This window comes from Falco peregrinus, chromosome 2 (genome assembly GCF_023634155.1).
Source record: "Falco peregrinus isolate bFalPer1 chromosome 2, bFalPer1.pri, whole genome shotgun sequence".
Taxonomy (NCBI): Eukaryota; Metazoa; Chordata; class Aves; order Falconiformes; family Falconidae; genus Falco; species Falco peregrinus.
The window spans coordinates 58712715-58726822 of record NC_073722.1 but is presented as its reverse complement, the minus strand read 5'-3'; the positions used below and the strand labels follow the sequence as shown (position 1 = coordinate 58726822).

Genomic DNA, 14108 nt, shown 5'->3' with positions numbered 1-14108 from the left:
GAAACCCTAAGCAGCCTTATTACTTGTTTTCCCACTAGAAGCAGAGCAGGCAAGTGAAATTGGAGACATACCTCTGAGCTGAAGCTCCGAGGTTAGAGATCAAATATGGGAAATGTAGGGATTGCTCAGGGAATTATTTACCAAAAAGGTCTTGCAACAGTTTTGGAGGCTGAAGTCAGAAGTGTGGGCTGGGTTAGTGGGAAACCCACCCAAGGAAGAAGTGTGCGGCAAATAACATAATGTGCAGAAGGCACTTCTGACCTGTTCATGTGCTGTCTGCTGGGCCTGCAGGCACTAGGAAAAAAGTTATCAAGAGGCTCATTTGAGGCTGCACAGCTCCAGCCCCATGCCACTCTGCACCAGCCCCCCGCAAGGAGCTCGGGATGGATGGCCCAAGGCAGAGTGAGGATGGGGCCGGGGGCCGGGCACTGCCCAGCGCAGGCCGCAGAGCACTTCAACCCCATCAGCCTGACCCCACGAGCAGGTTTGCTCTCGGATCTGTTCCCTGAGCTCAGCCAAGGCGCCTGAATGAAAGCAACACCGAGAAGACTGGATGCCGTCCCGGCGCCTGAGGGTGAAAATAGTAATAACAAAATCCCCTTATTTCTGATTAACATCATTCTGGGATAACATCAGCGGAGTTTCAGCCTGACGAAGGGCTGACGGGCGCAGGCAGCCCCTCGGTGAGAAAAGAGCCGGACGGTGCCAGCGGGCCGGGCAGCATGGCCGGGGGGTCCCGGCGCGCAGCCTCGCTGCCGGCAGCGGCGGCCCCGGGCCAGCGGCAGCCGGGTGTCCCGGCGCGGTGCCGCCGGGGAGCAGCCGGGGGAAAGCTGTCAGCCGCGGCGGGGGCGGGCGCTGGCTCCGCTGGAGGGGACACAAAGCTGCTCGGCTCAGAAAAGCCGGCTTCATTTGCATTCCGCTCGGCCGGAGCGGGGTCCCCCACCCTCCTCCGCCCCACAGCCGGCCCGAATCGCAGGGGAACAGCAAGCACGTTCGGGTTAGTAGCCGCTGGCATTTATTTCTAGTCTTTACGGAGGTCTGACACATATACACCAATGCTTTCACCGTACAAAGGACTACGAAGAAACGCACCCCTGCCCCAGCCAGTCCACCTCCGCTGCTTGGACTAGGCTGGCACTTGGGGGGACGCGGGGTGTGGGGAGAAGGAAAAAAAATTAAATTTTCGTCTGATGTAATTTATTTAAATAAATATAAATATAAATTTTATATAAAACTATTCACAAACAAACCGCCATCCCAAACCCAAACGACCGATCTTTATTTCTTATTTTTGTTAAGAAGTCTGTCCAGGAGGTTCTCAGCCCTACGGGTTTTTGTTTGCTTTTCAGTTTTTAATGTCTCGACTTTCGGTTCCAAATACTTTTTTTTTTTTTCCTTTAAATTGCCTGGTGGGAGGCGGGGGGGAGGCACCCTGGGCCGTGCGGATCCAGTCCCGTGTTACATGTTAGGAAGAGCAGGTGCCCGCTCCTGGGGTTACATAAATAACGTTTTAGTTGAACTCTCACGACTAGAACATTTACATTCCAAAAATATATATTTATCTCTCTCTCTATTACTGCGGAGGGACGAAAAGCAACCCCCCGGCCGCTGCAGGTCGGCGGGCGGCTGTCCCCGGGCTGCGGGGCCAGGTGAGCCACTGTGTCGCCGTCCCGCTCCGGGCTGGGGCGCGGCGGCGGGTGCGGAGCTCCAGGCCGGGCTCATAGCGGGGAGATCTCTTTATCCTCGGTAGCCGATGAGGGGGACAGAGACTCTTCGTCCTCCGACCTGGGGTAATGCCCCTGGCCGGTGCTGCACTTGCAGCCCCCGTGCGAGTTTCGCTGGGTGCCTTTGCCTTCCTTCTTGTGCTTCACCCTCCTGTTTTGGAACCAGATTTTCACCTGCTTCTCGGACAGGTTCAGGTAGGTGGCTATCTCGATCCTCCGCAGCCGGGACAGGTACATGTTGGAGGAGAATTCCCTCTCCAGCTCCAGGAGTTGGGTGCTGGTGAAAGCTGTCCTCATCCTTTTCCCGTTTTGGATTTGGCTGGAATCGGACCCTCCTGGACGGGAGAGAAGCACAAACTTCAGTGGACGGGGGAGGGGGCGGTGGGTGGGGAAGAGAAACAAAACACTGTCCCGCAGCTTTGCGCCCCGGGGCAACCGCTCTCCCTCGAGCACCCCCGGGGGAACCCCTTCTCCCTCTGCCCCCCCCCCTCCCCGGCGGCCGCGGGGCTCCTACCCATGCCGAGGCAGTGAAACCTCCGGGGGTCGCTGACGCTGTAGGTGGTGCCGGCGCAGGCAGGTGGGTGATGCGCCGGGTGGCCCAGGGCGGCGGCGGCGGCGGCGGGCACCGAGGCGGCGGGCGGCGGGTGCTGCGGAGGGTGGTGCGTGTGGCCGGCCCGCGGGCAGCACTGGGCCTCGCCGGCGGCGGCGGGGAACTGGCTCTTGAGCAGGGGGATGGCCCCGCCGCCGCCGCCGCCGCCGCGGGAGGAGTGCAGGTGCGAGGTGACACAGAGCGGGCAGACGCAGAAAGCGCCGCTCTTGCGGGACGGGCAGCCCGGGCCCGACACCGACATGACGAGGGGGGAAGGCATGCTGAGAGGGATGAAGAAGTCCTGGCCGTGGTGATGCTCAGGCAGAGACGGAGCCGGCCTCGAGGAGTCTTTGATGATTAAGGAGTCGACATAGAAAGAGCGGGACATTGCGGAGGGCTGCCGCAGCCGGGGGCGGCTCTCCCGCAGTCGGGTTTTTCCTGCTTGGCCAAGTTGCCACTGAAGTCCTGGCGAGGCGAGAAGGTGCTTATGTTTGAGAGCTGAACAAAAGGGTCCCTGGAGAGGGCTGGTCTTAAAGTCCCCCCGCCTGGATCCCCTGCGCCGGGGTTTTATATCAACTATTTAAACACGTGATGGCTGAAAGCCTCGCAGATCTAAATCTCCCCGGCTTCCCAGGCCGGCAGGAGAGGCTGCCGGAGGGGGGGGGGATGGCAAAGCGGGGGGGTCCAAAGTGTGCGTGCTCGTCCGCCCGCCCGATGAGTTCAGTCCTTCGCCCCCGCCTCCACCCCAGATAAATTATAGGAGCGGGGAAGCCGGGGAGGGGGCTGCTGCCCCGCGGCCCCGTCACACGTCGCGCTCGCAGGCACATCCCCCTGTCAACGCACCCGGGGTGTGTATGAGTGTGTGTGTGTTTAAAATCAGTCGGAGGGAGCCTCTCCTCGGGGGTTTACTCCGAGAAGCACGCTCTTTCCCCCCCGCAGGGAGGAAAGGAGAGAGGGGAGCAGGTGATGCGCTGGAACTAGGCGGGTCAACGCGGCACACACACACACACACACACACCCACCCCAGTAAGGGATCATCCAAGGGGCCGTGACTCCCACGGATGCGTGGGACCAACACCTTTCCCCTGTCCGGCCCTTTCCCTGCACGCAGGACTCCTTCAGGAGGCCCTTTCCGCACCAGAGGAGCCAGGGTCACAGATACAGACATAGATACAAAGTTAGGGATCGCGTGTGTGTCTGTGCACACGCAAGTCGGGTGGGTAGGTTGTGGGGTTTGGGTTGCTGGGTTTTTTTTTTTTCCCCCTCGCCCTTTTCACCTCGAGTGAATCTTGCCAAATTGGCAATTACTCCAACGGACAAAGCCTTCAAATTTCTGGACACTTCTCAGCCGAACAGTATCAAAACGGAAAACTTCCAACTGAACTTCCCCGACCGCTTCAGGACTGCAGCGCGCAGTGCTAATGAAAGGCGAACATGTCAGGGGGGGGATTCTTTGATCTCCACCAAGTTTGCTGAAGCAATCACTCAAAGTAAAATTGGATAAACAGCTAAATACTGTCGGTGGCTCCGGAGCATTTCAGATTGCATTAAAAAGCCAAGGTATACGCAGCATATTAAACGATTTTCCAATGACCTGTTTTATGGGAGTTTAAGAAGAGACTTATCGTTAATAGAAGGGCGATCGCGTTCTCGTTTGGCAGATGCGAAGCGGCGTTTAAAACCGACTACGGATCCCATCCCACTTGACTCGGGAGAGGGAAGCGATAATTGTGCTCTAAAGCAGAAAACCCAGAGTACGCCTGATTACCGGAGGCTGGGGAGGGACTCAATAGCCGTAACGTGTTTAGAGACGGTTGCTGTGCACAAGAGCCGGGCCGGGACGCCGACACCCTACCAGCCCTCCCGCGCACCCCCTCGCCTGCGGTTAAACCCCAGGAAATAAAATTGCTGCCCCCGCTTTCGGATGGAGACGGCGTTTCCTCGCCCCGGGACCAGCAAGGCTCAGCGGTGCAAGGGAGGAGAGGGGCCGGGGTCTGGCCCCGCTGTCCCGTCCCGGTCCCCAACCTGCCGCGGGCAGTGTCGCCGTGCGGGGCCCCCGCCCCGAGCGGCCCCGCTCGCCTTTCCCGCCACGTCCCCAAGCAGGCACGATGCAACAGTGTTTTTAGGGACGCTCCCGCACTCGGCGATCCGAGGATTTATGGATGGCAATTAAAGTTTTATGAATTGCAGCTGAGGCTGGTTATGGAGCTATTTGAATGTGATTAGAATTCAATTAGAAAGTGTTTACCGGCCGGCGGGGCTCCGGAGTGTAAACAGACAGCTATTCCAGCAATGCGCTAATCCCGCGTCTTGTGACAACAATTAGGGACTCGCGGGGTTTAGGCGGGTCGGCTCCCACCTCACCTACTTTTCCCCAAACTGCTGCCGAGGGCGCAGCCGAGGCCCCGGGCAGCGGCGGGGCCCAGGACCGCTGCCTGCGGGGCCGCCGAGGTGTGGGGACCGCGGCCCCCGGGGTGCCCGGGGACTCTGCCTCCTGTGCTCCGGTGAGATTTTAATCACCGTCACACTGCACAAGAATAGGCTTTTGCCCGGCTCTTCCCGTTTAAAACACAGCTCATCGGGCAAAGAGTTGAAATAATCTCTGTGTTTTCTTCCTCTTTTTTTTTTTTTTTTTTCCCTCTCCTTTTCCCTTTATGAGAGGCTATTCTGGAAATGAATAACAATAAAAAAAATCCCCATCGACCTCAGTGAAAAAAACTGTCTGCAGTGATAGAGTGGATCTGGGGAGGGGGCTGTCGTAAGGGAAGGCAGACAGAGCAAGAGTCGGATCAAAATTGCAATTTGTAATTGTTATAATAAACCAAGTGCAGTGATAAAGGGGGGGGGGGGGGGGGAGAGGGAAACCCACAAAGAAAAACACACCGCTGAAAGCCAGAGCAAGAAAAGAAGTCATTTGAAAGCAAAGATATCCCAAACCAGGCGGAATGATGCAAGGCGTGCGCCCACATCACATCGGCCTCGTTACAATTTTATTTTTCAATAATTCTGTCCGATAAAATTTCATTGTCCATTAAGTAATCCCCGAAATGAGAGCTCTTATGAGCCTATAATGAGCTCTAATTGCTACGACTGGGAGAGCCACGTGGAAGGATTTAGAAGGTATTAAGCAGTTGGGTACAGAGCACAGGCTGTTACCTAGCCATTACTTTCATAATTCAAGGAGAAAATTAGTCCTTTTAAGGGAAAATCCTTTGATTCCCTTCATTCTGCTCGGGGTGACAGAGTATAGCTTTGTCTGCCTTTAGTTCAAGACAGTGTAACAAATGAGAATGTAACGAAATTGCCCCCTTTTGAAAGTGGAGCAGTTCAAAAAGAACATCAGAGCCGCTCCCCTGGTCCGCCGAGCGCAGGACTGGGTGCTGGTCCCTCTTTTCTTCCAGATGTCTCTAACACCTTTATGTAGAAGAGATTCACGGCTTAAATGACAAAAGCAACTCTTTCTCTTCCCTCCCCCAACCCCCGCAGCTCCCGGCAGAAGAAAAAGCCGTGTCCGCCCGGGGAAAGCGCCGGCTTTCAGCCGCGCATCTCCGCCGAGTTCACGGGAGGAGCTGCCTCCGTGGAAAGCGCCGCAACCGGCGGACACGTTTCCACCAGCCAAAAAAAAAAAAAAAAAAAAAAAAAAGCCAACCCCCAAACCCCCTCTGCAGAGCAGCCGTGGTGGCCAGCATCGCGCCGGGGGACATGCGGTGGCGCTGGGCAGAGCGCGCCCCGGGCTGGGTCGGTTCCCAGGCGGGAAAGCGCCGCTCGGAATAAAGCCGTGCGTGGGGAGGCGAGGGGCCGCGGGCTCCTGCGCTGTAATCGCATTTATTCGCTAATCTAACATTGATTTCCTATTAGTTTCCAAAACGATCGGAGATCTTGAGGCCGGATTTTGTGAAGCGAACGCAAGCAAAAGACAGGACTTGCCCCCAGCTCCCATTAAGGAGGTCATTATAAAAGCGTGAACAAGTCTATTAATGTTTTATTGAAAGCGCATCGTTAACTTGTATCCATCCTTTTCTGAAAGTGGCATTGTGATATTGCTGTCTGTGGCACATCTTACCCAATATAGCCCGAGATTTCTCCATTATCTGTAACCAAGCAACACTTTCTGAATACCAAAAATTGAAAAGAACCGCTTAGTCTTCAAGAAAGTCCTCAATAATAGTGGAAAAGAACAAAGATCCAGGAGACAACAAAATGCCACAGGGGTGACTTTTCATGAGCAATTATCTCTCATTAATCAGAAGAACAGCTGCAATATTAATTTTCTCTCTTTCTTCCTCTCTTTTCACAGTCCCCAACATTTGAATAATCATAAATTTTGATTTCATGGAGCAGCAACATTGCCAGCGACTTCGAGACACAAGCTACCTACGCAGGGCGCACGCTTTGCACATAGCTCTTATTTTAAGGCTGCCAAAGAATAAAGAGAAGAAAAAAAAAAAAAGAGAGGAAAAGTTTGGGCTGGGTTGCTTCTCCCCCCCGAACCGCCGCCTCCCTTGCCTCGGAGCGTGGATTAAACCAGCAGCCCCTTCCCTCCACCCCTGCCTCTTTCACTCATGGAAAGTAACGGGCGAATGTACCGAGTGTCTGCGCTAGCTTAAAGCGTGGGAGTTTCAACAACCTCGCTGTCCATTTAACTTCCAAACATGAAGCCAAGCGTTGTAGATCTGTCCAAAGAGACAATCTTTGGGCGTAACACGCATTGTGAGACATCAAAAGGCCCTGGCGTTATATGCACTAAGAAGTGCATTCAGCACGGAGGGTGCAATGCCTCCCTTTTCAAGGGCTCAGCCGCTGATTGTTTAACAAGCGACGTCGCTGCGGCGAGAGAACCGCGCTCCTCCAAAGATAAGGATGTAACATTAAAACCCGCTTTTTTTGGATTTCAAAGAATCTAATTAAGGGTAGGGGCCGGCGGCGGCCACGCCAGGGATGGGAGCCGTGGTCCAGCTCCTCGCTGCCCGGGGGGACAGGGCAGAGCCGAGGCCGAGCCCCCCCAGCTCAAACCGCCCATCCCCGGGCACCATCGTTCCCCCCGGCCCCGGTGGGCAGAGGCGCGGAGCCTCCCCGCGGAGAGCCGCTCGCAGCCCGGCAGCCGGCTCCCCCGAGGGGCCAGGAGGTTTGCGGGCTGAGGAGGGGGGAGCCTGCTTCTCCCCCTTCCCGCAGATGCAGCTCCCCGGTGCCCTTCCCCTCCGTGGGAGATTTCCTTCGCCCCCATCCCCGGGCGTAAATCACCCCACCTCGACCTGGCACGGCAGCCCCGCCGGGAAATCGGGTCGTTTCCGAGGAAAGAGCGGGGCTGGCCGAGGCCTGAGGAGCCCCTCTGCACAGGGGAAGGCCGGGCCCCTGGCTCCCCTTCCCCGGGGCCGTTGAGCCCTCCCGCACACCGCCGTGCCCGCCACCCCGGGGCCTGCCAGGGCCTGAGCGGCCGCTGCTTGCTGGGGAGAAACGTGCCCCCTCCTTTGCCCCCTCGCAGCCCTCAGAGAGACGACGCTGCTCCCGTTTCACGTTGTCCGTGCTTTTCACAAAGATTTTTTTTTTTTTTTACCTGATTAGCAGCAAATTTTTATGTGCGTCCTTCAGGGTGGCTGCGACGAGCGGCGTTTGAGTGAGCGCTTCAGGACGCCCCCAGCAGCAGCCTTCACCCCATGCTCTCCTTTTACCGCCTGACTCTGTCTTGTGCCTTCACCTGCAGGTCTGCTCTGTCTTTAATGTAGTGACTGACCAGCTGGCCTTATTCTGCTAGTTTTTTATTTGGAGTGGGAAGTTTCATTACTCGCTTCACAAGGCTCTTCCTAAGTGATTCAGGTCTGTACTCAGATACGTAGGCAGGTATGAGCCTTAATGTGCTCCCTCCTCAGCCCTCTTAAAAAGAGTATCAGCTTGTTGTTAGGTTCCCTTCAGTGTCTGGATGCAAAGGAAACTTCTCGTCTGGGCCTTCTCACCACAGTGAAGCCTACACTGGTGTTCTACACTGTCCTCCTACAAGAGGAGGCTGCAGACAGGTGGGGGCAGGTGTTTCCTCCCAGGTAACAAGCAATAGGGCAAGAAGAAACAGCCTGAAGTTGAGCCAGGGGAGGTTTAGACTGGATATCAGGAAAAATTTCTTCACTGAAAGGGTGGTCAAGCATTGGAACAGGCTGCCTGGGAAGGTGATGGAATCAAGATCCCTGAAAGTGTTCAAAAAACATGTAGATGTGATGATTAGAGGCATGGTTTAGTGGTGGACTTGGCAGTTCTGGGTTAATGGTTGGACTTGATGATGCTAAAGGTCTTCTCCAACCTAAATGATTCTAAGAGATCACAGGTAGGAGCTGGAGAAGGAAATGCCCTGTGAGATTAATGTTATCTGCAGTCTTGTCTGGTATTTCTCTAAGCCTGGCTTTGCCATGTCCCTAGTACTCTTCAGATATGAGGTAACATCAGACCAGGCACTCCAGGCAGTTTGGGCTCTGGTTTCATTAATGACCTTTGTTTAGACCTCCAGCGGCTAAAATTGTTAGCTGCTACAGATAACTTGTATGAAGGAAAGCTGTGATGGTGTATCTTTAGAGGAGACAAAGCTAAACCCCTGCAAGAGTCTCAGTGGTGGTTTACGGTGGGAGATGGAGCTGAAACCCCAAGCTCATGTGAGTCAGAACGAGGATTCAAAATGCTGCTGTGGACTCTGGAACATGCCAACCTTGACCAGTTTTGGTTTTACATTGATGTATCGCAAATCAATACGAGAGTGACATTCTGTAGTAATGCAGGCCCCAATCCAGTAAAGAACATGGGAGTCTGTGTAATACTAAGCATCCTACTTCATTTCTGTCCTTGAAATTCAACTTTCATGAATTTCGTTCCTTAGGTTGAAGCATTCTGCTTGACAGTGACCAAAAAACAGTCTTTTGAATTTGCTACCAGAGGAAATGCTACTTTTTAAAAAAACAGATTAATGGGAATGGACATTAAACACTGCTTGTGAGAAAAATGAAGAGGTCATTAAACATGTCATATGTTGTAGGAGCTACCTGTTTCACAGTTTGAAAATTGTATGAATTTTGATTTCACTTCATTCAGTCTAAAAAAATAAAATGGCTATAATTTCTTTCCTTTTTCCTGTAATGGAAGTATGGATGTGGGACAGTTCAAGATCTGTTGAGTGATGAAGGAACTATCTAAAGGAGAGAAGATACTCCTCCTGCAGACTCAGGAAGCAGAAGGGAATACAGTTAATGATGGAGTTCCTCAAGGATAAGTTTCAGAAGCAGTTGAATTACTTAATTTGTTTTCTTGGCATAGCCAATAGGACTTCACTATGCATAGGAAAGAGGTGAAGTCACTATCTGTGGAGCCTGAACTGTCACACTGGAAGAAGTGGATTCTCTGAGAGGAGGAGTAATATAAGTGCATTGACAAAGCCAACGTAATCTAGGAGCTCCATGGCTGAACATATATCTTTGTGACTGAGGCACCTGGGCACATTAATCCATGTTTACGAAGAGTCAGCGTGTCATGGTCAGGTGACAGGTGTCACAGAACCTAACAGGCAAGGCCATTCCACTAAGGAGATGGAAAACTAAAGCCACCATGCATAGGGAAACCTTGTCTGAGGCAGCAGACAGTTTTCCATGTCCATCTCAGAAAAAAACTAAATCAGAGCAGGTCCAGAAAACAGCTTTAGGAGTATAGTGTTAGAGGAATGTGGACCCTCATGAGAAGAGAAGACCCAGAGAGCGGAGATACAATTGTTGCTTATACCGGTGAGGTAAATATCCACAAGAGAGAAAAGCTAATCCATCTGAAGAAGAGTACCACCACAAGAACAGGCGGATATACTCTGGCCATGTAGAAATTTACCCTGGAAATAATAATAATTAAAAAAAAGCTTCTAAGTATGACAGAAATGAAGTTCTGAAACTCATTGTGGGGTTTACCAATGGGAGTATGAAATAGAAGTAGTTTTCAGAGAAAGCCTGAGACATTTCTGACTGTTATATAACAATGCCTGAAGTTATGGGATTTTTTTCTGGAGTGAAGACACACACAAAGACTGCTTAATATCCATTTTAACATAGTACTGACTTAAAATTAAATTGTTGATTACTTGAGGGAATGTATTTTCTAATAAAGATGCTGGATTTGTATTCCTAGAAACTAAGGTTTACAGGGCAGCTAGATCATGGCTGGACACAGTACTCTACTGCATCTTCCCTGTCCTCTATCCTATACCATCCATGTTCATTGCCGGATTAGTGCTCTGGATACCAACTCTGCTCCAATAGGAACTGTTTCGGGTTTTTTTTTTTCCCATTTTATATTTTCTGTTAAGGTAATGGAAGACAAAAGCCACGTGTGCCAAAATGAAGCGTTTTTTTCAGATGTCAGAATAAACATTGGTCTGATTTTGATACAATCCGGAAACCTCCACAAGAAGAAACCTACCACCTCATTTCTTCAGCTCCCTTTTCAGAATATAGTCTTAGCTTTGTCCAAGCAGCTGTTACATGAAAACAAATCTCTAATGGCTGTGGCTGGAAGCAACCCTTTTTCAGTTTCATCCCTTCATATGTATTTGCATCCTTTATTTAAAATAAAGGAACAAATTCAAAAGTTTCAGGAAGCAGAGCATTGGTGAGATACAGGATAGAGGTACCCTACCTCTTGCTTTGCTAGGAAGAAAGTAACATATAAAAGAAGGACACAATATAAGCATGTCAAAATGGAACCAAAATGAAGACCGTTATTAAACAAATATCAGAAAGTTTTGCATAGCCTGGCTCTTTATATTTATAATGAATACATTGTTCAAGCTTGTATTCAAAACTTTCTGAAAAATAATGGAAACAAAGCAATTTCACATATTTTATGATGCTGGGTAAGTATATTATTAGTTTAAAGCTTATTTAGTGTTCAGGCTATGCCAAAATCTAATGGAAAAAGAATGACAGAAGTCCTGAAAATTATTTTATGAGGTTCAGAGCACTATTCTGGTGAAAAGGAAAGAGAGCAAAATGGGGGGGGGGGGGGGCGGGGGGGGAAAGCAGTATGAAGCTTCTGAAGAAGGAAGAAGTATTGGAACCGAAACGGCCAAGAGATGTAAGCTGGAAGGTATACGTCACAATTTTAAAGTACAAATAAAATATAACTACTATTATACATTCAGCAGATGAAAAAACATCAGCCAAAAAGTAGAGCAGTACTGAAGAATAGCTCAGACTCAAGTGTCTCCACTTTACCAGTCTGGGTTCTCTCTCTTACACTGCAGCTGAGCCAAAGAACTAATATTCCCATTAAAACGTCTGTATGTCTAGAATACAATTAACACGACAGTGTATAAGAGTTATGACTGCCTGCACTTTCAGATATACTGTGAGAGACTTGTTACAAATCAGAGGATGGAAAGGTTTGGGTAAAATACTACTCTCAGTTACAGAGCTGTAAGACAGTTACGCTGCAGCTCTTCTGAATGGTGCGGTGGGAGTAGAATTTGGCCTGGTGTTTTCAAAGGTTAGTTAAACAAAATATGACCTTTTTCAGGCTAGGGGAACAAAAAAGGTCAGCTCATTCTCCAGAGCTACAAAAGGTCTTTCAAGGGTACCAAAGAAATAAAAATAAAAGCCATGATCACACTTCCTAGATGCACACATAGAAACAACATTTGTATGTTAAGGTATCACCCAGTGGGAAAAACCCTGGGAGCTTCCCAATCAATGACAGTCCTGCCAGTAATTCACCCACCATGGGAAAGGTGTACAGATTCAAACAATTTTGGCCAAGGTCCCAGAGCAAGATAGTTATGGAAGTGGGATTTGACCCAAAGTCTCCTATCTTTCAGCATCTTGCAGTAAATAACAGTGTCTTACAAGGGAACTTGCAGAATTGCAGTCTGCTGAATCTGATTGCACTTTAATAACTCCTTGGGCAAAGGATGCCTAATGCAGCTTCCCCATTCCTTTGTGGGTAAGAGTTTATACAGGTTATTCTCCTGCTTGCAAGGACATTGTGTGGTACAAGTTGTCCATTGTGTACAAACAGATCAGTTACCCAAACGTCATTGACTTCATTCTCTGCTGCAGATTAGAATTGTTACTCTAGTCCCTTCAAGGAGAGAAAACAACTCTACTCCAATGTCTCAACCAAGCTGCAAAGAGATTTAAAAATTTGATCCCAAAGGGCATTTGAATCATGTGTGCGATTGTTTCCTCTGCTGCTTCTTCACACATACATCAAGAAATTTTAGCATTCATACGGTGATAGTACAAAGCACAGACGTTCACCCAGCTATACCAGGCCCGATGCTTAGGGCAAGACCGCTAGCAGCCAAAAGTGAACACAAAGAAGGAATAGGATTCTGAAAAGAGGCAATTCCTTTCCAATATCTCTCTTGCTTCAAAAGGAAAGTAAGTTTCTTTTTCAGGCTGCAGATTATTTCCAACCCCTGTGCTTTACCACAGAGGTTGGATTGGTTATTTGTTCTTTACCTTTCTCGAGGACCTCATGCTCTAGGAGCATAATATATTCCACTATAAGTGCTTTTGTTACACTTTAAACATCTCAGAACATCTGTTTTTTTCATGCTTTGTGAATCATGCCTCATACTATCAGAAAGAAAAATATCTGCTTGGAAGCAGAAAAGATGTTATTTTAAAGATGTTCAAAAGGAAATAAAAATGTCATATCTGAAAGAGACAGGTGCTAGAAATCTCTCTTTGCTTATATGCAGTAGTGAATGTATTAGCATGTCCTAATATTAATGAACGGTAAAGTGTTCATCAGAGGAAATCTCAACTGTTCTTGTTTTGATGATTTTAAATGAAAGACATCCTTCCCTGTTCTCTTTAGATCAACATTTGTCACAGTAATTAATGAGGAAGTAATTATAATGCAATTTGTCAGAATAATCTGACAGGCAAAGAATTATGTTCTCAATCCTAAAGGAATACATAGTTCTAGTTTTCCAACAGATTGGGTACATGTGGGTGGCATAGCAGAGGGTATTTGCCTTTAAGCAGGATAAAACTTTGGCACTTTCTATTCTCAAGCAAAAATGGACAGAGGCATTGTCTAATTCTCTAAAATATGTTACATGAAGGTATTTTATCTTAACAGATTAGTAAATCTGATTTTAACTCTTTCTTCATATAAAAGATCCTTCTTTTTATAGTGATTTGCAGTTCAGTTGCATTAGTTGCATCTTTCAGTTGCAGTAGTCACTTGCTGTTTCTTTAAGATGGTGAATAAACAGCTTAGTCATTGGGTGATATTTACCAAGAGAAAAATAACTGTCTTGGAAATAAACTACAAGATGTGGTATTAAAAGATGGAAAAACATAGAAATAAGGAAAAATACATTAAATTACAATCCCTGCTGATGTTCGGGGGTACAATTGTTCACTCCAATAGCAGCTAGAATAGCTCCACATTTGTCCCTGGCTTTTTTGTTTGTTTTGTAATTATTTTTTTTCTAAGATAGAAGTCGACCACAGCTTCACCCAAAAAACAGCATCCATATCTCTAACAGATACAGCAGAGGATTAAGCCCACAGTATTCCTTGATACTTTTCCACACTTCCAACATATATTTGCCATTTTAAGAATATCTTACAACCCTGGAACTTGCTTTTCCATTTGTATGTTTATATGACTGTGTTTGTGTTTGATTTTAGGGGACTTTATGCTTTTGTACTTGCAGCATTGAAAAACTCCATTGTGTCAATGCTACATCCCTCTCACATAAAATGAAAAACAGAGACTTTTTGTGCGTTTCTGTTTAATTGATGTGATTACAGGGGGGAAAAAGAAAA

At 49.0% G+C, this 14108-nt stretch overlaps 1 protein-coding gene across 1 annotated transcript; it reads right to left on the bottom strand.

The window, feature by feature from the left end:
* Positions 1–1572: 1572 nt before the first annotated feature.
* Positions 1573–2726, bottom strand: GSX2 (GS homeobox 2). Its single transcript, XM_055796341.1, has 2 exons — positions 2239–2726; positions 1573–2059 (listed from the first exon to the last, which is right to left on the bottom strand). The coding sequence occupies exons 1-2, from the start codon at positions 2699–2701 to the stop codon at positions 1719–1721; spliced, it is 804 nt and encodes a 267-aa protein (XP_055652316.1). The 5' UTR covers positions 2702–2726; the 3' UTR covers positions 1573–1718.
* Between the last annotated feature and the right edge of the window lie 11382 nt (positions 2727–14108).

Excerpts from the sequence above, each read along its gene's own strand:
- GSX2 (XM_055796341.1), bottom strand. The coding sequence starts at position 2,701 with ATGTCCCGCTCTTTCTATGTCGACTCCTTAATCATCAAAGACTCCTCG. Across the intron at positions 2,060-2,238 it reads GTTTCACTGCCTCGGCATGG|GAGGGTCCGATTCCAGCCAA; the intron begins GTAGGAGCCCCG and ends TCTCCCGTCCAG.